The sequence below is a fragment of the Rhinopithecus roxellana genome, chromosome 8, assembly GCF_007565055.1.
Source record: "Rhinopithecus roxellana isolate Shanxi Qingling chromosome 8, ASM756505v1, whole genome shotgun sequence".
Classification (NCBI taxonomy): Eukaryota; Metazoa; Chordata; class Mammalia; order Primates; family Cercopithecidae; genus Rhinopithecus; species Rhinopithecus roxellana.
In genome coordinates, this window is record NC_044556.1 from 70471054 (window position 1) to 70494147 (window position 23094).

General features: G+C 43.9%; 1 protein-coding gene across 8 annotated transcripts in view; it reads left to right on the forward strand.

Annotated features, from left to right (window-relative positions):
* Positions 1-23094, forward strand: part of PACC1 (proton activated chloride channel 1) — a 44431-nt gene that overhangs the window by 14430 nt on the left and 6907 nt on the right. For all 8 annotated transcript variants that reach the window (XM_010372480.2, XM_030935328.1, XM_030935327.1 and 5 more), the window contains 5 exons: positions 6817-7026; positions 8499-8650; positions 13675-13817; positions 16318-16462; positions 18715-18822. In XM_010372480.2, the coding sequence (XP_010370782.1) occupies positions 6817-7026; positions 8499-8650; positions 13675-13817; positions 16318-16462; positions 18715-18822 (758 nt within the window). The remainder of the gene's footprint in view (positions 1-6816; positions 7027-8498; positions 8651-13674; positions 13818-16317; positions 16463-18714; positions 18823-23094) is intronic.

Here is a 23094-nt window from a genome sequence, read left to right on the forward strand (position 1 = left end):
GAAGTTTTCCGGGCCAGGCACAGTGACTCACCCCTGTAATCCCAGCACTTTGGGAGGCTGAGGCAGGCAGATCACCTGAGGTCAGGAGTTCGAGACCAACCTGGCTAACATGGTGAAACCCTGTTTCTACTAAAAATACAAAAAATTAGTTGGATGTGGTGGCGCATACCTGTAATCCCAGCTACTCGGGAGGCTGAGGCAGGAGAATCACTGGAACCCAGGAGGCAGAGGTTGCAGTGAGCTGAGATTGCACCATTGCATTCCAGCTTGGGCAACAAGAGTGAAACTCCATCTCAAAAAAAAAAAAAAAAAAAACACAAAAAAAGTTTTCCAGGTCAGGTACAGTGGCTCATGCCTGTAATCCCGGCATTTTAGGAGGCTGAGGTAGGTAAATTGCTTGAGTCCAGGAGTTCTAGACCAGCCTGAGTGACATGGTGAAACCCCATCTCTACAATAAATACAAAAATTAGTTGGGCATGGTGGCACGTGCCTGTAGTCGCAGCTACTCAGGAGGCTGAGATGGGAGGATTGATTGAGCCTGGAAGGTGGAGGTTGCAGTGAACCAAAATCATGCCACTGTACTCCAGCCCGAGTGACAGAGCCAGACCCCACTTGAGTCCAGGAGTTCAAGGCTGCAGTGAGCTATGATCACACCAGTGCACTCCAGCCTGAGTGACAGAGTGAGACCCTGTCTCTTGAAAAAAAAGAGAAAAAGTATTTCAGACTTCTCTACTTGTTCGAAGTTATATTATTTCAATTACATCTTTTATTATTAATGACTGTAATTTTAAACATTATTGCTCACAGTTGTGTAGGGAAAGAGCATTGGGCTAGGAGCCAGGACTCTTAAGACTCTCTCATTCTGATTGTGCCAGTTACTGGCTGTGGGATCTGGATTGTTGTACAAAGAGTAGAGTTGGGCCAGATGGCCTTTTAGGTCCCTATCAACTCTTAAAAATTAGTTCAGATGTTATGCAACAAATCAGTCACTTCAGAGTTCCTTCAGTTTTATCTTGTGATCTTTTCAAACCCCGTTAGAATGTAGTCGGCTGGTACTCATTGCCACTGCAGTTATGAGCAGCTCATGACAGTGGATGTATTTTCACCCACTAGGTTTTGAAGGATACCCATGGTCCCATTTGGACCATGGGAGTTGGTTGTACCTTCCAAGCTAAATAGCTATGGGTAGGTTCCTGTGCATAGATCCTGTGGCCCTGCAGCCCAGCTACAGCTGACTGCTCAGGGGTCAGCACCCAAGAAAGGGAGGCCATCTATAGGCTGGGCATGAAGGAGGTCAGTGTCTTATGAGGTATCTGGTGGAACACCCTATACAGGATACTCTCTGGGGGAGAATTTGAATGCAAGACTCATGGAGAAGGACTTAGTAAAGTGGAGCAGGGTCATGAGAGAAACATGTAAAGAACGTGGAGAGCAAAGGCATGAAGGAGCAGAAATTGACACAGTGTTTATTAGCAATAGGTAGAGGCAAAAGTGTAATCAAACACAAAAGAAGCTGAGATGAGAAAGAATTGCTTTAATTCCTTTTGGACAACTAGAGCTGCTGTGGACCTTGGTGGCTTAGCTCTCAGCTATCCATTGGGTTTCTTGGACTCTCACTTACCCTTGTACCTATAGAGTAAACCTCCACTGCCCACAGTAACTTATTCCTTAAAACCTAAAGGGGCCTCACTGACAGTTCGGGAAATTGGCATTCCTGTGTAAAGTAAAAACTTTCTAAAGTATTTTGCCAAAAAACAGCAAGGAACATTCATTGGTTTATAGTTTTACATGCTTGATTGCACTAATATTCTCTGACGGATTGAGTTAGCATGGCAAGACTTAGTTCATCTATTATTTGGGTTATTTATTCATTTGACAAACATGGGAACATTACATGCCTACTATGTGAAAGACACTACATTCTGCCCTGCCTCCATTTTATTTTCAGTGTATATCTTTTCAGATTTATTTTTCAAAAGAGATTATAGTTCTATGATCTTTATTTTTGCTATTTTCATAATTGAGCACTTCATTGTTTGAAGGGTAGAGGGTACATTCTGTTTCTTTGGTACCAATAATTGTTACCATTGAGCAGGCACTATGTAATGAATGCATTTTGCAACATTCTCATTTACTTCCCTCAAAAATCCTGTAAAATGGAAATGATAAAAATGTAAGGCTTTAAGAGCACTGAGTAACTTGTCTAGGATCATGGAGTAGTTAGTAGCAAAGCTGCAGCTGGAGCTCAAAACTCTGACTCTAAAGCTCACGCTCTTAACCACTGCACAGTATATCTGCTCTTTCAGTCAGAAAATAAATGAATAATGGAAACCAAATTATTTCTTCCTTAAAATTCTCCTTGTGGTTTAGGTGCAGAACTAACATGACCCCCTCCACAGGGTCTTTGCTGATAACTGCCCCTCTCCCTGTGCTTCCCATTCTTCCTCCAGTTGAAGGAAACCTAATGTTTTATACCCTTACATCTTTCTGAATTCTGTAGCATTTTGGATCAGAGACCATCAGTCCTTCATTTGATATCTCCCTGAAGCACCTAGTACAAAATCTTGGATGTAGAGTTGGTGCTTGATCTTGTCGAAGTAAAGAATGAATTATTTCCTTGTCTTTAACAATCCAGGAGACTTGGATAGTTCTGTGTTGCACCTGCTTTTGTGCTTTAAATAAAGTAAAATGAAATAATTATGAGCAGATACTCTTTTGTGTCTTTGTATTTGAAATCTGCTATCAAAGCATATGGTTGGGTTTTGTTGTTAATCCAGACTGACAGTCTCTGCTTTTTAATTGGATGGTTTAGTCCATTTACATTTGATGTAATTATTGATATGGCTGGATTTGACTACCATTTTGCTGTTTTCTAGTTTGTCTTGCTGGGTTTTTTTGTTTGTTTCTCTGTTTTTTCTTTATTGCAAGTTATAAACCTTATAATATTGTTGAGTAATTTCTGCTGTAGGCAGTCTTAACCTTTTTTTAAGTAGCTTTTTGTTTTACTCACTTATTTAACATTTTCAGTGCTCTTTACATCTGAGAGTTACCATCTAAGTGTCAATTCCTTTTAGCTTTCAGAATTTTTGTTAGCATGCATTGTAGTGCAGGTCTGCTAGTGATGAATTATCTCAGCCATTGTGTTTCAAAATATCTTTATTTCATCTTCATTTTTGAAGTTTTGCTGGTTAGAGAATTATACTGGTAGATGAAAAAATTTTTTTCTTTCAGCATTTGAAGATGTTCTGTTGTCTTCTGGCCTCCATTATTTCTGTTCAGAAATTGGTTGTCATTAGTATCAGTGCACTATATGTAATATATATCTATGTGTATATATATATAGATATATATTTTTTCCCTCACTGCCTTCAAGATTTTTCTCTTTTCTTTACGTTAGCAGTTTGACTATGATTTGCCTCAGCAATTTTTTTTTTTTTTAAATTATCCTGATTGGCATTTATTGAGCTTCTTGGATCTGTAAGTTGATGTCTTTCTACAGTTTTGGGCCATTGTTTTTTTCAGATTTTTTTTTTTTTTTTAGATGGAGTTTTGCTCTTGTTTCCCAGGCTGGAGTGCAATGGCGTGATCTCAACTCACTGCAACCTCCGCCTCCCGAGTTCAAGCGATTCTCCTGCCTCAGCCTCCCAAGTAGCTGGGATTACAGGTGCATGCCACCATGCCCAGCTAATTTTTGTATTTTTAGTAGAGACGGGGTTTCACCACGTTGGCCAGGATGGTTTCTATATCTTGACCTTGTGATCCACCTGCCTCAGCCTCCCACAGTGCTGGGATTACAGGGGTGAGCCACCGTGCCTGGCCTCAGATATTTTTTGTGACCTATTTTCTGTCTCCAGTTACATGTCATTACACTGCTAGATACTGTAACAATTATCCGGGCTCCATTTGGTTTTTTGTTTTTTTTCCTTCAATATTTTCTTCAGATTGGATAGTTTCTGTTGATTTAACTTCAAGTTCACTGACTCTTTTTCTGCCGTCTTTTGCTATTAAAATATACAGTGAACTTTTTACTTCATTTCTTGTCAGATCTGGAATTTTCATCTGTTTTTTAAAATTTAATGAAACATTTTTACAGTGGTTAGATACACATAATGTAAAACTTATCGTCTTACCCACTAAAATATATAGCTCAGTGATATTAAGCACATTCATATTGCTGTGCAACCATCACCACCATCCATCTCCACAATGCTTTTCAATCCTGCAAAACTGAAATTCTATATATTTGGCTGTTGTTATTAGTTTCTGTTTCTCTATTGATCTTGTCTTTATTCCTGATTCAGATATTTTCCTTTAAGTGCCATAAAGTTCCTCTCTGCTAAATTGCAACACTGGGTCATCTTGGTGTTGGTTTCTATAGATTGCTTTTTTCTTGAGTACAGGTCACATTTTCTTGTATCTTAGCATGTCTAGTGATTTTTGATTGAACACTGGACATTATGAATGATGTAGAGATTCTGGATTCTGTTATGATCTTCAGAAGGGTATTTTTTTTTTTCTTGGCATGTAGTTAGTATGGCAAGATTTAAGCTCAGCTCTAAACTCCTATCTCCACTGCATTAGCCGTAGTTGAAATCTCCATGCGGTTCTTTCAATTTCCAGTTGTTACTTTTTGCTGGCCCCCTTGGGTTCTCCAGCCAAGGATCTGAACATATATTTAGTTGCCAATTTGGGAGTTTCACCCGCTGTGTGGCTCCCTCCCTTTCAAGGTTTCGTCTGAACTTTCTGGCTGCCCTTCTAGCCCTGAACTTTATCCCTGTCACTCTGAACCATGCCTTATAGGTATTGGCATGTATTCTTAGGCAAAAAGCTACAGACGTATAAATCTCACCAAGTACAGTTCTTCTCTTTCAAGGGTAGCCTCTCTTTCAATTTCTACCTGCTTTTGATCATTCTCCTAGTGCCTTCAAATAATTTAAAATATGTTGTCCAAAGTTTATAATTGTTTTCTGTGGAAGGGTGGTGTGACACTGCTACTCTGTCACTGTTGGAAGCCAGATGCCAAGCAGATACCTTTTGGGGCTTACGTTCAGATGCTTCCCTTGTTCTCAGCCTTGTGCTCACCTGGGCTATGGAGGAAATAGGGCTTCTTCTCAGGGAGCTCCATTTTCAGCTGAGGAGCAGAGAGGGCACAGGGAACCCTGTGGGAGTATCTTAGTCAGCTCGGACTGCTGTAACAAAATGCCACAGATGAGTAGCATAAACAATAGAAATTTATTTCTCACAATTCTGGAAGTGAGAAGTCCAGTATCAAGGTGCCAGCAGGGTTGATTTCTGGTGAGGCCTCTCTCTTTGGCTTGCAGACAGCTGCCTTCTCATTGTGTCCTCACATGAACTTTTTTCCTGTGTGCTTGTGCTCCTAATGTCTCCTCCTCTTATAAGGATTCTGGTCCTATTGGATCAGGCCTCATCCTTATGGCCACATTTAACATTAATTATATCCGTGAAGGCCCTGTCTCTAAATATAGTCACATTGAGGGTTAGGGCTTCAACCTGAATTTGAGGGTAGGGGATACAGTTTTGTCCATAACAGGGATTAATCTAGCTTCTAGTCTCAGGATTTTGTGAGGGAGGTAGGGGAGACAGAGTTGTGTTGTACCAATGGCATCAGGACGTGTTTAATCAGTCACCATGTAAATGCAGAATGTTTAATGCATAGCATGAAGAGCTAAGGATTCAGTTATGGATAAGACTGGCCCCATCCCTGCCCTCATGGAACTCATAGCCTAGGGGGAGAAAAGATGTATAGACATGACATTGCAGAGTGACGAAGTAGGGGACATTCAGGGCTCCCTGGGAATACTGAGGAAGAGGTGCCCAAATAAAAGTTAGGGGTCAGGAGAGGCTTTTTCAAGAAAATGTCTTTCTTTTTTTTTTTGAGGCAGAGTTTCGCTCTTGTTGCCCAGGCTAGAGTGCAGTGGCATGATCTTGGCTCACTGCAACCTCCGCCTCCTGGGTTCAAGCAATTCTACTGCCTCAGCCTCTTGAGTAGCTGGGATTATAGGCATGTACCACCATGCTCAGCTAATTTTGTATTTTTAGTAGAGACGGGTTTTCACTGTGTTGGTCAGGTTGGTCTCGAACTCCCGACCTCAGGTGATCCCCCTGCCTCAGCCTCCAAAGTGTTGGGCCACTGCGCCTGGCCAATAAAATGTCTTTCTAAATTAAAATGCTTCAGTGGAAGGATGGTGTGACCAAGCTACTCTGTCGCTGTTGGAAGTCAGATGCCAAGCAAAAAGCTTTCAGGGCTTAGGATGAGTAAAGCGTCAGCTGTGGAAGAAAAGAAAATCAAGCAGAGGGAATGGTAAATGTGAGAGGCTCCCGGGTTGAGCAGGGCACGCCAGAAGAACAGAAAGTCGATGAGGAGAGGTGGAGCTGGAGCTGGGAGAATTGGGGAAGTGGAGTGGTGAGGTATAAGGCCAGAGAGGTAGGCTGTTGGATTGTAACTGCCTATCCCTCTAGAGAGTAAACTCCTTTTTTCTGTTCTGTTTGTTTTTTGCTTGTTCTTTTAAAATTTTTATTATTTTTATATCTTTTATCTTTTTTCTTTTGAGAGTAAACTCCATAAAGACAATGAATAAGTCTCCTTCAGCTTGGTGTCCTCTGCCTGGCAGAGAAGCTGTGTAGTAAATGTTTACAGGTGCCCTTTGTTATGATTTGTGGGGTGAGGTGGAAAGGTTGGGTGTGCAGGTGACCTCACCTCCTTGGTAAGATAGGCAAGGGTCTGGAGGTTGCTGACCATCTCTGGCTGTACCTTGTCCCTGTGTCCTGGGTCACGTGGTGTTTTGTTGTTGTCAGGCCTGGACAGCGAGTCTGCCTCCAGCAGCATCCGCTTCAGCAAGGCCTGCCTGAAGAACGTCTTCTCGGTCCTGCTCATCTTCATCTACCTGCTGCTCATGGCTGTGGCTGTCTTCCTGGTCTACCAGACCATCACAGACTTTCGTGAGAAACTCAAGCACCCTGTCATGTCTGTGTCTTACAAGGAAGTGGATCGCTATGATGCCCCAGGTAGAGCCTGCCCCTGGGCCAGGCATCAGGGCCCCAGATCTAGGGTGTCGGCTGGCAGATACTCTCTGAGCTGTCATTGTATTTGTGGCACTACGGGCAGGGCAGAGGAGGCCAACCAAGCATAGTCTAGGTAAAGAGTCTACACCCAAAGAGCTGCTGTTGGGAGTGTGGTACGTGCTGAGGAGAGAAATGAACAGAGCCTAGAGTAGCTATTGCAGGCTACTAGAGGGGTCAGGAAAAGCTTGGCAGAGAGGTAGGATTTGAGCTGGTCCTTGAAAAGCACATAGATGGGAAGAGAGTGTCTTTGGGATGGGGATCAGCAGAGTGAAGGGGTGTCTAGGGAAGCAGAGGGCTTCTCTGGAGAGGATGAGACTAACTTGGCTGGGGCCAGAGGGCAGGGATGAGGAGAAGCATGAGTCAAGGCTGGACTGTGGGGTGGGGAGGGTGATAGGGGAGGTGAGACCATCCAAGGTAGACAGGAACCCTGCCTGGAGAGGGACTCCCAGGCCACACTGGGTAGACCTGTCCCGCTGGGGTGTCTGGTCCCTGAGTGGCAGTCCGCTCTGCTACAGAGCAGGCTGTATGCTCTGGGCTACAGGCTGGCACTGGATGCTCTGGGGGCTGTAGAGTAAATGAGGAGGCATGAGCTGTGTGACTTTGGCCCTGTCTACCCAGTGTGTGCCACCTGCTCTGTCCACAGATGCCCCTGAGTGACCTGCGGGAGGGCCTGCTCACATGGCAGAGCCAGAGTCCAGGTGCCCTCTCTCTGGGGCTTCCTGCCAGCCTCCAGCAGAGTCAGTTGTGCTGGTCATGGCTCCTGTGCCCATCTCTTCCTGTCTTGTGTTTGTCCCTCTTCTCTGTGTGTCTGCTTGAGTCTTCTTTATCTATAGGTTTTACTTTCTCTGTCTGGTCTCTTAGTCTCTCTGAAGTCTGTCTCTGATACCATGTGCTGCTGTCTTAGCATTGCTGCCCTTGAGGCTGGACAGCTACTGTCCGTAGAGGTGCCTGGGCTGGGAAGAGGGAGGGACTCTTGGGATGTGACTCGCACACTTGGGGCTCCCAGTCTAAGAGACAAAATGAGTTCCGAAGAATTCCACAGCTTAGAGCCTCCCAGCGATTCTGCAGGTGGGTGTTGGCCCAGAGGGATGGCAGAGCGGGGCTGAGTTAAGAGACACTCCCTCGGAGGGTGTGGAGCGGGGCTCTGAGGGGGACCGGGTTTTGATGTGGGCATCAGGGTGGCTGGATCCCAGGTTGGCCAGGGGCTTACTGAGGAGGGGCTTGTGCCCTCTGCTAGAGCGGGCTTTCTGAGGCCAGGGGATGTGGCTCCTCACCCTCTGAAACCCTTTTCTTCTCCCTTCCTTGCAGTCATCCAGGAAGTCCAGAACATAGGTTGCTGGTAGATGTGAGATGATTGCAGGGATGTGGTCAGGACTGTGATTTCTGACACTTGCTTTTCCTGTTTGTGCCCCCAGGTATTGCCCTGTACCCCGGTCAGGCCCAGTTGCTCAGCTGTAAGCACCATTATGAGGTCATTCCTCCTCTGACAAGCCCTGGCCAGCCGGGTGACATGAATTGCACCACCCAGAGGATCAACTACACGGACCCCTTCTCCAATCAGACTGTGGTAATTCCTGTCTGCCTGAGCTGGGTCTGGGCAGCTGCTCTGTTAGCCCCGCACCCCTTCTTCCACTCACTCAGTGTGGGGCCTTGGTCCCCAAGCAGACATGCGGCTGTGCCACGTGGACACTTGGCTGTGGTTGGCTCGTTTGCATTCAGGTAGGACAGTGAGGCCTCCAGCCTTTGCTGAGTAATGCTCAGGGATTTCTGACAGTGTGGTGAGACCCTGTCCCTGATGTAAGAATGACAGGGCTAAAGGGTGGGGCTGGTGGGATATAGCGAAGTGGGTCCCATACCTGACTGCTTGACAGAATTGCCAGGATACTTTTTGAAAATACAAATTGCCAGGTTCCATGTGAAGCCAACTGAATTATAATTCCTTAGGCGAGGCCTGGGAATCCATAGTGTGAAATAAATATGCCAGCATCAAGGAGTGCCGGTATGGGGACAATGACTCCTGGGCCCTGGGCTGGCCGTGTTGTCATGTACAACAGCACGGCTGGGAAGGATGACTAAGGGATGGGGTTCGGAGTGCCCTGGAGGAGTGGCACTGCACAGGGTTTCAAAGGCAGGGTGGCGTTTTGTATTGATTTACATCTCATCTCCTTGCTTCAGAAAGGATTGAAAGGGGCTACAATAAAGTTTTCCAGATGAAATTGGGAAGGAAAAGTTTTCTAGGCAGAGGAAATTGCACCATGACCTAAAGGGAAGAGACGACATGTTGTACTTGTGCCTCTGGGCACAATTGCAGTTGGCAGGGAGATGTTTCATAGGGTCAGGAGCCCTGGAAGACTGATGGGTGATGAAGCTGTGGACAGAGTAATGGCCAGATGAGAAAAGAACATGTATCGTGCTGTAGTGCCACACTTGCTCCCTTGGGTAACAGGGAACTGTTAGTGGGTTTTAAGATGAAAGAATCGCACTAATATTTTTTTGTTAGTATGTGTACGCTAGGCCCCCTCCTAAAATTCTGCTGAAATGATTCTGTAAGGAACGAGATAAAACAGACTAACAGACTAGAACATCAGTAATAGCTTTGCACATAAAGAAAGAATATCACCAGTGGACCAGACATTTTGAGGAACTGGTATAAAGTATAAAAAACAGCTTGGGCCTGATTGGTGGAGCAAACAAATTAGAGGAAAACCCTAACCCAAAACAGATGCAGAAGAGACCTGCTGTAGAGGTACAAGCTTTCCTTCCAAACCCCCAGCTTGGAATCAGCACTGTTAGAAAGCAGGGTAGTCATTACTGGACTGCCTGTTGGCTGGGCCAGACACACCCTGTGCCCTCCCCAGGTATGCAGAGCCGCTGGGGATGGTTGCTTCTGGGTAAAAGACCCTGGAACCATTCTCTACAGAAGCTAAGGGAAGATTCTTTGCTTAGGCATAGGAAACAGCAGACTTCTACAATGGAAAAGGAGAGAGAACTAAAGGAAAGGACTCTTCCCAGAGTAAAACACACTGGAATACTCAGTGTGCTTCCACAGAGCATACTTAGCTTTCCCATGCAAGGGAGAGGCCTATTAGAGAAACAGAAATTTATTACTTTGGAAGAAACCAAAACCCAGACCTATACTAGTCAACCTAATCCTTCATTCATAAATAAGAATGGAGAATTAATGGTCACCAGACATTTGCATGAAACTAATGACAGAAAAAGACCAAGATGAACAAATAGAATGGACTCTAGAATAGGGAAATGGAAGCTAATTAAAACAAAAAGGAAAACAACCTTTAAACAATTCCAATGTGGAGTTATATGTATAATAGAAGCTCTCTGTCTGGATTCCCAACTCCCTTCATCCCTCTGTAAAACACGCTAATGAACCCTCATGGCTGCTTCCGTCCCACCAAGTGCCTGTTCTCTGGATGCCCTCTTCTCCTCCCCCAGTTGAAGGGTACACTTACGAGGAGTCAGTGAGGGTCAGTTCCAAACCCATGTAGGCCAGTTGCACTTGTTACAATAGTTATATGATTCGACTAAATAGTGTAAAAACCCTTGAAATAAGGGCACAAAGAGAGAGTTGTTTTTATGGAAATGAAGTTGAATACAACTACTAGCCCCCGGCTCTGAGTGATGGTTCGTCTCCTCCATCAATTCCTTGAAGTCCACAAGCTAGAAACTAACAGAGAAGTTATCTCCTCCCTATCCACCAAGTTTCCTACCCAAACCAGCGTATAGCAGTGGAGGAAGAACACGATGAGAGCAGTAGAGCTCCCGTTTGGAAAAGGACGAAGGGGAAGGGCCTGCAGCTCTGCTCTGCAGCAGTGCTGGAACCCTGCGGGGTGGGACCGGTGAGATGCCTTCTTGGCGTGAAGTAAGCTCCTTGGTTTGAACCTGTCGCTGCCCTCAGAAAGAGACTCCTATGTGCTCTGGCCTTGTCCCTGGAACTTCTGCCTTGGTGGTAATGCTCTGTGGCCATATCTGAAGTGGATATTAGAAAATACGCCCTCCCTGGTGGCTGCACAGCTTGTGCCACTCACTTCCTGATTGTGTGAGCGGCTTTAGGGCTAAACAATCACAAACTGGGAGGGTGGCTTCTTACCCACCTCCTCCTCCCATTGCCTTTGTTTGCAGCGAGATTTCAGAAACGTGTAGGCTTCTGGCTGTTCGCATCTAATCAAGTCCATGTGAAAGTGACCCCAGTCGAGGGTCTCATCCTGTTATATTTGTAAAATCTTCAGAATTTTGTAATTCTCTGGTGCTTTCTTTCATGCTCTCAATATAATGGTAGTTATTTTTTACCAAATGCTCTGGCCGCCACAATAAGGTTTGCCACTTTTCCAGCCTGTGGGATCCTTATCTATTTCCTTACTGCCTGCCATTTTCCCACCACCCAAATGTTTGGCTGATGCCTCATTTTTAGATTTTTTTGCAACCATGAAACATTCCAGTGTCAGTTAACAAATTGTGTATTAGTCAGTATAAGCTAAGCTACCGAATAAAAACAAAACCCGCAAATACGGTGGCTGAGATGAGGGAGAAGTCTCCTTCTTTCTTTGAGAACAGTCCTGGCATGCAGGCTGTGTGGCATAGTGGCCAGTGCTGCCTCATAGGATGGTCCAGCCATGACTTTTGTCTTGTCACTGTGCTGTCCCCTGGGCATTGTTCTAGTCCATGTGGGCAGTGTGTGTGTGTGTGTGTGTGTGTGTGCGTGCGCGCGCGCGCGCACATGCCCACGCCTGGGAAGGTGAGAAGTGGAGGGCAAGCAGTTCCCTTTTCAGGAAATGGCATGGAGTTGAATGAGTCCCCTTTTCTTCCACACGTTAGGAACTTCATCACATGGCTACATTTAAAGGCAGAGATGAGGCTCCAGCAGGAGGAGTGGATTCTGCTGAAACCTGGGTTGGGAAAGCCGTTCTAGTACTAAAGGAAGAAATGGATAATAGAAACCAGGGACAGTGTTCTCTAAAACAAAATGGCACAGAAAGGTTGAAAAATAAATAAGATGGACAAAGCTGTCTTGGGAAAATGCAATGAAGCCCAGAAGTGGCAATATTAATAGTCGGTGTGGAATTCCATGTGTGAAGGGGTGAAAGAAGGATGTTTAATATTGATAACAGGTTCAACTCCATACTCTCCACTAAGACGACTGAACAGTTCCAAAACTTTATGTACTAAACAGCATGACATTTATATATTTTAAGCAAAATCTGTTAGAAGTGAAAAATACCATCACTTTAGAGCACGATTTAAACACCCCTCTCAGAAATTCACAGATCAAATAGACAAAAACTAGAAAGGATAAGAATTGAATAGTGCACTTAATAAATTTAGAGTATGTATGTGTGTGTATACATGTGGGGACACAAAACTTTGTAACTGATAGTGTACTCACTCTTTTTCAAATATCTAGAGCATTTATAAAAGTTGATGTAAAAGACATTTTTTTCTAAAGTTAATCTATAAATTCAGTTTCCATCACAGTTAAAAGTCCCAATGAATTTTTTTTGTGGAACTAAGCAAGCTAGTTTTAAAGCATACTTAGGGGAACACGGTTCAAAAATAACCAAGACAAGTTTGGGGATGGGGAAGACTAGTAGGGAGGGCACCGGCCCAGATCTGGGAACAGTGGAAAACCACAGGAATCAAAGCAGCATAGTACTGGACGGAGACAGACATATGTGTGGGCTCTGCTGGGGCCAGGAGCAGACACAGCTATTGGTTCTGTATTGAATTTAGAATAAGATAAAGCGGGGAGGGGAAGAGGCTTTAAAACCTGTCTCTATGCATTGTTTGGGAAGTAGGAATTAGAGCCCTATTTCACACTATATGCAGAGCTTAAAGCCAGATATATAAAGTATGTAAATGTAAAAAAGGTTAAAAAATGCTATAAAGAAATAGAGGACAATACTGATGTAATTTTGGCTTTCCTCAGCAAGCAAAACCCAAAGCCATAAAGAAAAGGTTTCTTGATGGTTTATAGGTTTATAAGTTTCCCTATAGTGCCCTCCCTACCAGTCTTCCCCATTCCCAAACTTGTCTTGGTTATTTTTGAACACGTGTTCTTCTAAGTATGCTTTAAAACTAGCTTGCTTAGTTCCACAAAAAAAATTCATTGGGACTTTTAACTGTGATGGAAACTGAATTTATAGATTAACTTTAGAAAAAAAGGTTCATAGGTTTCACTACATTAAATTTAAAGTTTCCATAGGACAAATGACATTGGAAACAAAGTTAAAAGAAAAATGACAGACTGGAAGAAAAGATTGGCACACATAACAGATGAAAGTGAACATCCTTGCCAAATTAAGGGCTTCCATAACTCAAACAACCAATGAGAAAAGTGGACAGAGGATGAGCTGCATTCAGCTCTGGTCGGGCATCGTGCGGGGAAAGCTCCCCAGGAATGAGCATGAGTCCCAGCCCGGGCCTGTTCTCACCTGAACAGGAGGGTCTGGCTACTGGTCCCTTTGGAGACCACTGGGCGAGGAGCTATGGGCTTTCCAGTCAGTGCTTCTGCCCTCAGACCCAGAGGCCTCTGTGTGCTCTCCCAGGACTGAGACTCTGTCCTTTGTCTCTCTGCAGAAATCTGCCCTGATTGTCCAGGGGCCCCGGGAAGTGAAAAAGCGGGAGCTGGTCTTCCTCCAGTTCCGCCTGAACAAGAGTAGTGAGGACTTCAGCGCCATTGATTACCTCCTCTTCTCTTCTTTCCAGGAGTTCCTGCAAAGGTGGCCTTTTAGAGTTCACAGTGGGCTTACTGTCTACTTTTTATCTCATTCCAGCCGTGTACATCCCTGGGCTAAAGATGGAGGGCTGAGGGCAGGGAAGGGAAGGGACATTCCCAGATGACCCATTGGCCCAGGAAGAGACCTCATGAGCTTGGCCGGTCCACTCAACATCTTATCACAAAGTTAAGCGAATCTGGTGTGGAGGAGCACGCTGGCTGTCCATACACCTAGTGCTGACTGGTTCTGGAGAGATCATTTGGTCTCGCCATTGCCTGGGGCTGCTGAGGAGTAGAGGAAGTTGCCTTTGATTTGTAAGTCCCCTTGAGGGCAAGTTCTTGTGTGGTTCCTTGGTTCCGCTCCCCACCCCTCCAGTGTGCACAGGAACCACGTCTTGCTCCTAGGGCTCAGTGTGTGTTTGCCTGAAATACAGTTGGCCCTTGAACAACTTGGGGTTTGGGGTGACCGAACTTAACCACTACTGCCTGTGCAGCCAAAAATTTGTGGATAACTTTTGACTCCCCCAAAACTTAACTACTAACAGCCTACTATTAACAGAAGCCTTACCAATAACATAAACAACACATATTTTGTGGTTATATGTATCATAGACTGTATTCTTTTTTTTTTTTTTTTTTGAGACAGAGTCTTGCTCTGTCCCCCAGGCTGGAGTGCAATGGCGCGATCTCGGCTCACTGCAAGCTCCGCCTCCTGGGTTTATGCCATTCTCCTGCCTCAGCCTCCCAAGTAGCTGGGACTACAGGTGCCCGCCCCCACACCCGGCTAATTTTTTTGTATTTTTAGTAGAGACGGGGTTTCACCATGTTAGCCAGGATGGTCTCAATCTCCTGACCTCGTGATCCGCCTGTCTCGGCCTCCCAAAGTGCTGGGATTACAGGTGTGAGCCACCGCGCCAGGCCATAGACTGTATTCTTATAAAGTAAACTAGAGAAAAGAAAATGTTATTTAGAAAATCATGGCCGGGTGTGGTGGCTCACACCTGTAATCCTAGCACTTTGGGAGGCCGAGGTGGGTAGATCACGGGGTCAGGAGATCGAGACCATCCTGGCTAACATGGTGAAACCCCATCTCTACTAAAAATACAAAAAATTAGCTGGGTCTGGTAGCATGCACCTGTAGTCCCAGCTAGTCAGGAGGCTGAGGCAGGAGAATCGATTGAACCCAGGAGGCGGAGGTTGCAGTGAGCCTAGATTGCACCACTGCACTCCAGCCTGGGCAACAGAGCGAGACTCCGTCTCAAAAAAAAAAAAAATTAGGAAGAGAAAATATACTTACTATTCATTAAGCGGAAGTGATCATTGTAAAGGCCTTAATCCTCGTTGCCTTCATGTTGAGTAGGCTGAGGAGGATGGGGGTTGGTCTTGCTGTCTCAGGAGTGGCGGAGGCTGAAGAAAATCCATGTGTGAGTGGACCCGCCCAGCTCAAAACTGTGTTGTTTAAGGGTCTACTGCATCTCTAGTATGATGATGGAAGCTCCGCCACCTCTCTTAGTCTTTGATTTACAGTGATGAATGTCCCCTGACCATCAGAAAGTTCCTGTCTGCTCCACACACACTGCTTTGGGGTCACACCGTGGAGCCTAGAGGGCAGGAGAATTTTCTTCATGTGCCTGAGCTGAGAGAGACTCCGTTCCAGGTCCTGCTGAGCACAGAGGCTCCATTCAGAGCAAGCGGGGAGGCAGCTACCGGGGCAGGGAGGCTGCTCCCCAGTGGACATGCAGCAAGCTGCCTTTGTTCCACACCACTGCTGCTTTGTTCTTCCACCCCAGAGCCTCTGCCTTAGCATTTTCCCCCCTTTCTGCCACCTAGAATTCCTCCCTTCCCTGCTTCAAGCTGGCCATCTTGCCTTCCTCCTGGAAGACTTTTCCCGGGATCTCGCCCCCACTCCACACTCCTTTTGTGAGCTTCCTCAGGACGCTGCTGCAGTTTTTGCTTGTTTTTATGTTCGCTTTGATTTTGCTGCATCTGCACTGTCTTGGGGCTGATGCTGTAGGTGTCCCACCTGCCTGCGAGCTCCCCAGGGAACCCTCTTCCCCTCTTTGGGCTTTCCAGAGGGAGCTGACAGGCCAGTGAGGGCTTCCTCAGGCTCTGCTCAAGTCCAGAGTTCTCTGAGGAGTCGTGAGCGCCATGTTCTGAGGAGCTTCTGCCAACTTCATTGCTGACAGCTTTGGCAGCAGTAGATAGGAATGATGGGAGGAGGGAGGAGGATTTCTCCCATTGGGAGCTTCAGGGATCATGTTCCTGCCTTGAGGCCAGTGACAACTCCCCCTCCATTTGGAAACCAAACGGAGAGAAAACTGGGATGGGCCTTGCTTTTGCTGGTGACTGACAGCCCTGCTGAGGCAACCACAGTTTGGAGAGGAGGCAGGGAGTGGGCAGCATCCTGGTTGTGCCAGCAAGGAAACCAGCTTGCAGTGGGGGCTTCGACTCCTGCTGCCAGACCTGGATTGACCTGGATCTTCCTTCTCCTTCCTTCCTCCAAGCCCAAACAGGGTAGGCTTCATGCAGGCCTGTGAGAGTGCCTATTCCAGCTGGAAGTTCTCTGGGGGCTTCCGCACCTGGGTCAAGATGTCACTGGTGAAGACCAAGGAGGAGGATGGGCGGGAAGCAGTGGAATTCCGGCAGGAGGTAGGTGGCTCTGGGTTTGCTCGAAACTGCTGGTGACTTTTCCACATTCAAGTCTGAGGTGGAGGGAAGCTTTGCAGAGAAGGGTCCTTTGAGCAGGGCCTTAAGGGTGAGTCGGCCTTGGTCAGGATGAGAAGGGACCCCCATGGAGGGCTTCATATGCTGTACCAGAGAGTCTGTGTGTGCTTCTGCAGGCAGCGCACATACCGGCCAGTCCTCACAGAATGCGTGTGTGGGGCAGAGATCACTGCGGCTTGCAGAGAGGTCAGTAACTCATCCAGCCATGTCTGATGTCCTATATCTAGCAGCACTGTGAGGGGCTGGCAGTGGCATAGCAGATTGATTATTTGCAGGGAAGAGAGACTAGACACAGTGGTCCCAAGTGTGCATGTTGATGCTTTTCCTAAGGTCCTCTTCAGCTCTCATGGGTGTCACAGCAAGAGATGCCAGGTGTATCTCCTGGCTGCTAGGCCAGTGGGCTGAAAGCTTTTTGATCAGATTTCCCATTCGTAAAAACTTTTTGAGCATATACTCTGTATACATACAACTTTGCAGGTGATATAACATACTATTGTTGTCCTAGTGTTATATACATTTTAAACATTCAAAAACAAATGTTAAAAGGATGAGATAAAAATAAATACTAAAAAAAGCTAGTCTTTTCCTCCTGTATCCCAGTGGCTCATGATGCTCATTTGGAGCAGAAGGACACACTCCAGCCAACTAGGCTGTCACTGGCCAGAAGTCAGGCAGGAGGGGACTGTCTTGGGTTAGTGTTAAACAGGGTCCTTTCATGAGCCCTAGCTCCTCAGACTAGTCCAGGCTGGATACTTGGAAGAGGCTCAAAGCCAGTTTTCTTCAAGGAAGCAAGGCTATTTTTCCTGCCTTGGGAAGTGACAATCCCTCCCGGTGATTGGACCTTACAGTATTCCTGTTTTGTAAGATAACTGTCATCTCCCAGATTTTTACTTCCAAATTTGCTCCAAGAAATTCAAGTCCTTTCTTATCTGGCCCCACAACAGCTCTGAGGAAGGAGGCTGTGTTCACTTACCTGACAATTAAGTTCAACCCCATCTACCCTGGCTCTTCTGGTAGCTCCCACTGTGATCCGAAACCAAAGGGTGAAAACCCCAGTGAACCTTTACATTTAAGAAATTTTAGTGTCTTTTATTACTGTCTAAATTGGAAGTCTTTTGTTGGTGTTATGAGCTCCTTTGAACACAACTAACTAATGTGTTTTAAAATCACATTTTAGAGTTTAGAATGCTCTCACATAGGCATGCTCCTGTACTGTAGTGACGTAGGCATTTTGTTCACCTTTGCGGGTGGCAAAGCTGAGGCTCAGCTTTGATGATGGATCCGAGCCTCTGGGTGGAGCTGGTTTCTGCCTTTGCTACCTGTCTGCTGTCCGTTACGCCACACAGCCTCCTTAGTAATTGACTACCAGATCTCACCAAGCACACCTACTGAGTATTTACAGGGAATGCTCAGCTGTGTGGATCTGTGTGGCTGTGCTTTGTCCCTATAAACTTGAAGGGTTGAAACAAGGGTTGAAAGTTCAAACAAATACTTGGTCTGAAAACCAAGTATTTTGAAATTTGGGATTTTTATTGCTTTTAATTGTGTCTTACATGGTAGTTTGAATATGGTTTATTTTTTATTTTTTTTTTGGAGACAGAGTCTTGCTCTGTCCCCCAGGCTGGAGTGCAGTGGCCTGATTTTGGCTTACTACAACCTCTGCCTCCCAGGTTCAAGCGATTCTCCTGTCTCAGCCTCCTGAGTAGCTGGGATTACGGGCGCCCACCACTACGCCCCGCTAATTTTTGTATTTTCAGTAGAAACAGGGCTTAACCATGTTGGCCAGGCTGGTCTCAAACTTCTGACCTCAGGTGATCTACCCAGCTCAGCCTCCCAAAGCGTTGGGATTACAGACATGAGCCAACATGCCTGGCCTGAATATGGTTTAATTGTGAGTACAGCTACCTAGTGACAAATTTCAGTGACAATCCAAAACACCTGTTGTACATCACAGATCCCATTTCCCCAGAGAACTATGGAAACCAAGGTAAAGCCTTAGATCTGCTACCAGTGTCAGGATCTTGTATATATGAGATTTTTGCCACTCTGTCTCCAAAAGATAGTGTGAGGAGAACCACAGTCTATGATTCCCTGCCTACTCTCTCTCCTTTCCCTGGGCACAGGCGAGGGAAGGGCACACAGAGGTGGTAACACTGCTTTCTCTCCTCCATATCTAGACAAGTGTGGTTAACTACATTGACCAGAGACCAGCTGCTGAAAAAAGTGCTCAGTTGTTTTTTGTGGTCTTTGAATGGAAAGATCCTTTCATCCAGAAAGTCCAAGATGTGAGTATTATTTAAGATTTTGATAGCAAAACCCCCTGCCCTGAAGCATTTTGGCTCATTCTTGTAGACTGATAAGTCTACCTACCTGTCCTCATCTTTTTTCATAGCACAAATCGCTTGTAATTTATATGTATGGCATCAGTGTTACGTATTCTTTGTGTTTAGTCTTGTCTTCATCACTAGACTTTCTCTGTAAAGGAGGGGACTTTAATTTTGCTCACCATAGTTTATCTGGGATATAGTGGAGTGCTTTGCGCAGAGTAGCTGCTTAGTAGTAATGTTCATTGAATAAATTGAGTAGAAAACATTAAGTCACTACTATACAGGTTACCGCAGTTGCAAGTTATTCTTTTTCTTAATGGTTCTCTGTAGGATAAATACTACGTGTAGTAAGAACAGAATGTTACAAATAAATAATTAATAAAGTATTAATTAATGCCATATTTTAAAAAAATTGATAAATGTACATATTTATGTGGTACATGTAATATTTTGATACATGCATACAAAGTCTAATGATCAAAAATCAGGGTAGTTGGGTTACCCATCTTCTCAAACATTTTTAATTTCCTTGCATTGGCAACATTATTCTAGCTATTTTGAAATATATAATACATTCTTGTTAACTATAATTGCTCTACTGTACTTTCATGTCATCTATCTTACTGTATTTTTGTACTTATTAACCAATTTCTCTTCATCTCTGCTTCCCCCAACCCTTCCCAGCCTCTGGTAACCACCATTTTACTCACTACCTCCATGGGACTCACTTTTTTTTTAGCTCCCACATGAGTGAGAACATGTGATATTTTTCTGTGCCTGGCTTATTTCACGTAACATAATGTTCTCCAGTTTCGTTCGTGTTGCTGCAAATGACAGGATTTCATTATTTAATGACTGAATAATATTCCATTGTGTATATATACCACATTTTCCTTACCCATTCATCCTAAGTGTTGATGGACACTTGAGTTGATTCCATATCTTGGCTGTTGTGAATAGTGCTACAGTAAACATGGGAGTGCGGATATCTCTTTGATACACTGATTTTCTTTCTTTCTTTTTTTTTTCTTTTCTTTTTTGATTTCCTTTCTTTTGGATATGCACCCAGCGATGAGATTGCTGGATCATATGGTAGTTCTAGCTTTAGCTTTTTGAGGAACCTCCATACTGTTTTTTCATAGTGACTTTTATAATGTAAATTATTACACTCCTACCAACAGTATACAAGCATTCCCCTTTTTCCACATCTTCACCATCATCTGTTACTTACTGTCTTTTTGATAGTGGTCATTTTAACTGAAGGGAGGTGATATAACCTTATTTTGGATTTGGTTTGCATTTCCCTGATTGATGAGTGTTGTTGAGCATATTTTCATATGCCTTTTGGCCGTTTGAATGTCATCTTTTGGGATAAATGGCTATTCAGATCTCTTGCCCATTTAAAAATTGGATTATTTGGCTTTTTTTTGCTGTTGAGTTGTTTGAGTTCCTTATATATTCTGGTTACTAATCCCTTGTTGGATGCATAGTTTGCAGATAATTTCTCTCATTCTGTAGGTTGTCTCTTAACTTTGTTGATTGTTTCCTTTGTTGTACAGAAGCTTTTTAGCTTAATGTAATCCCATTTTTCTGTTTTCGCCTTTGTTGCCTGTGCTTTTGAGGTCTTACCAAAAAGATCTTTGTGCAGACCAATGTCCTAAAGTATTATCCCAGTGTTTTCTTCTAGTTTCATAATTTCGAGTCTTAGATTTGAGTCTTTAATCCATTTTGAGTGGATTTTTTTTTATATATTAAGAGATGGGGTCTGGTTTCATTCTTCTGCATATGGATATCCAGTTTTCCCAGCACCATTTATTGAAGAGACTGTCCTTTCCCAGTTGTATTTTCTTGGTGCCTTTGTCAAAAATGAGTTGGCTGCATATACATGGATTTATTTCTAGATTCTGTGTTCTGTTCCATTGGTCTTATGTGTCTGTTTTTATGCCAATACCATGCTGCCTTGTTTACTATAACTTTGTAGTATATTTTGAAGTCAAGTAGTGTGATGCCTTCAGCTTTGTTCTTTTTGCCCAGGATTGATTTGGCTATCTGGCATTTTTTGTAGTTCCATACAAAATTTAGGATTTTTTTTTCTACTTCTGTAAAGAATGTCATTGGTATTTTATAGGAATTGCATTCAATCTGTAGATTGCTTTGGGTAGTGTGGACATTATACTAGTTCTTCCAATCCATGAACATAGGATATTTTTCCATTTTTTGTGTCCTGTTCAATTTTTTTGTCCCTGTTTTACAGTTTTCATTATAGAGATTTTTTACTTCTTTGGTTAAATTTATTCCTAGGTATTTTATATTTTTATAGCTATTGTAAATGGGATTGCTGTCTTTAGTTTTTATTTTATTCTTGCATTGCTATAAGTTTTTTAGATTGTTTGCTGTTAGCATATAGAAATATTCCTGATTTGGGTGTGTTGATTTTGTATCCTGTGACTTTACTGAATTTATCAGTTCTACCAGTTTTTTGGTGGAGTGTTTAGGTTTTTCAAAGTATAAGATCATGTCATCCACAAACAAAGACAGTTTGACTTCTTTTCAATTCGGATGCCCTTTATTTCTTTCTCTTGTCTAATTGCTCTGGCTAGGACTTGCAGTATTATGCTGAACAAAAATAATAAAAGTAGGCATCCTTGTCTTGTTCCAGATCTTAGAAGAAAGACTTTCAATTTTTCCCCATATGATGTTAGCTTTGGGTTTGTCATGTATGGCCTTTATTGTTTTTAGGTATGTTCCTTCTATACTCAGTTTGTTGAGATTTTTTTTTTTTTTTTTTTTTTGGGACAGTTTCATTCTGTCTCCCAGGCTGGAGTGCAGTGGCATGATCTCAGCTCACTACAACCCCTGCCTCCCAGGTTCAAATGATTCTTGTGCTTCAGCCTCCTGAGTAGCTGGGATTACAGGTGCACATCACCATGCCCAGCTAATTTTTTTGTATTTTTAGTGGAGGTGGGGTTTCACCATGTCAGCCAGGCTGGTCTCAAACTCCTGACCTCAAGTGATCTGCCTGCCTCGGCCTCCCAAAGTGCTGGGATTACAGGAGTGAGCCACCGTATCTGGCACATTGAGAATTTTTATCATGACAGTATGTTGAATTTTATTAAATGCTTTTTTACCATCTATTGAAATGATTACATGATTTTTGTTCTTGGTTCTGTTAATGTGATGTGTTACATTATTGATTTGCATATGTTGAATCATCCTTGCATCCCAGAGATGCATCAACATAGCGAACGATCAACATGGCGAATGATCTTCTTAATGTATTATTGAATTTGGTTGACTGATATTTTGTTGAGGACTTTTGCATCTGTGTTCATCAGGGTATTAGCCTGTGGTTTTCATTTTTTGTTGTGTCTTTGTATCAAGGTAATGCTGCCCTTGCAGAATGAGTTTGGAAATATTCTTCAATTTTTTGGAACAGTTTGAGTAGAATTGCTATTAATTTTTTTTTTAATGTTAGATAGAATTTAGCAATGAAGCCATCAGGTGCTGGGCTTTTCTTTTATCACTGCCTCTGTCTTGTTACTCATATTGGTCTATTCAGGTTTTCTGTTTCTTCGTGGTTCAATCTTGGTATAGACTCTGTATCCAGGAATTTTTCCACTTCTTTTAGGTTTTCCTTTATTGGCATATAGTTTTTCATTAAGTCTCTAATGATCCTTTGTATTACTATGGCATCAATTGTCATGTCTTTTATTTTGGTCTGATTTTATTTATTTGGGTCTTCATTCTATTTTTCTTAGTCTAGCTGAAGGTTTATTGATTTTGCTTAACTTTTCAAACAACTAACTTTTCTTTTTTTTTTCTGAAACGGAGTCTTGTTCTATTACCAGGCTGGAATGCAGTGGCGCAATCTTGGCTCACTGCAACCTCTGCCTCCTGGGTTTAAACGATTCTCCTGCCTCAGCCTCCCGAGTAGCTGGGATTACAGGCACCTGCCACCATACCCGGCCAATTTTTGTATTTTTAGTAGAGACAGGGTTTCACCATTTTGGCCAGGATGGTCTTGATCTCTTGACTTTGTGATCTGCCCGACTCGGCCTCCCACTGTGTTGGGATTACAGGTGTGAGCCCCTGCCCCTGGCGTCAAACAGCTAACTTTTCATTTAAGTTTCAGTTTCATTTATTTCTGCTCTGATCATTATTATTCTGGTAAATTTGGGTTTGGTTTGTTCTTTTCTAGTTCTTCGAAGTGATCATTAGCTTATTTGAAAT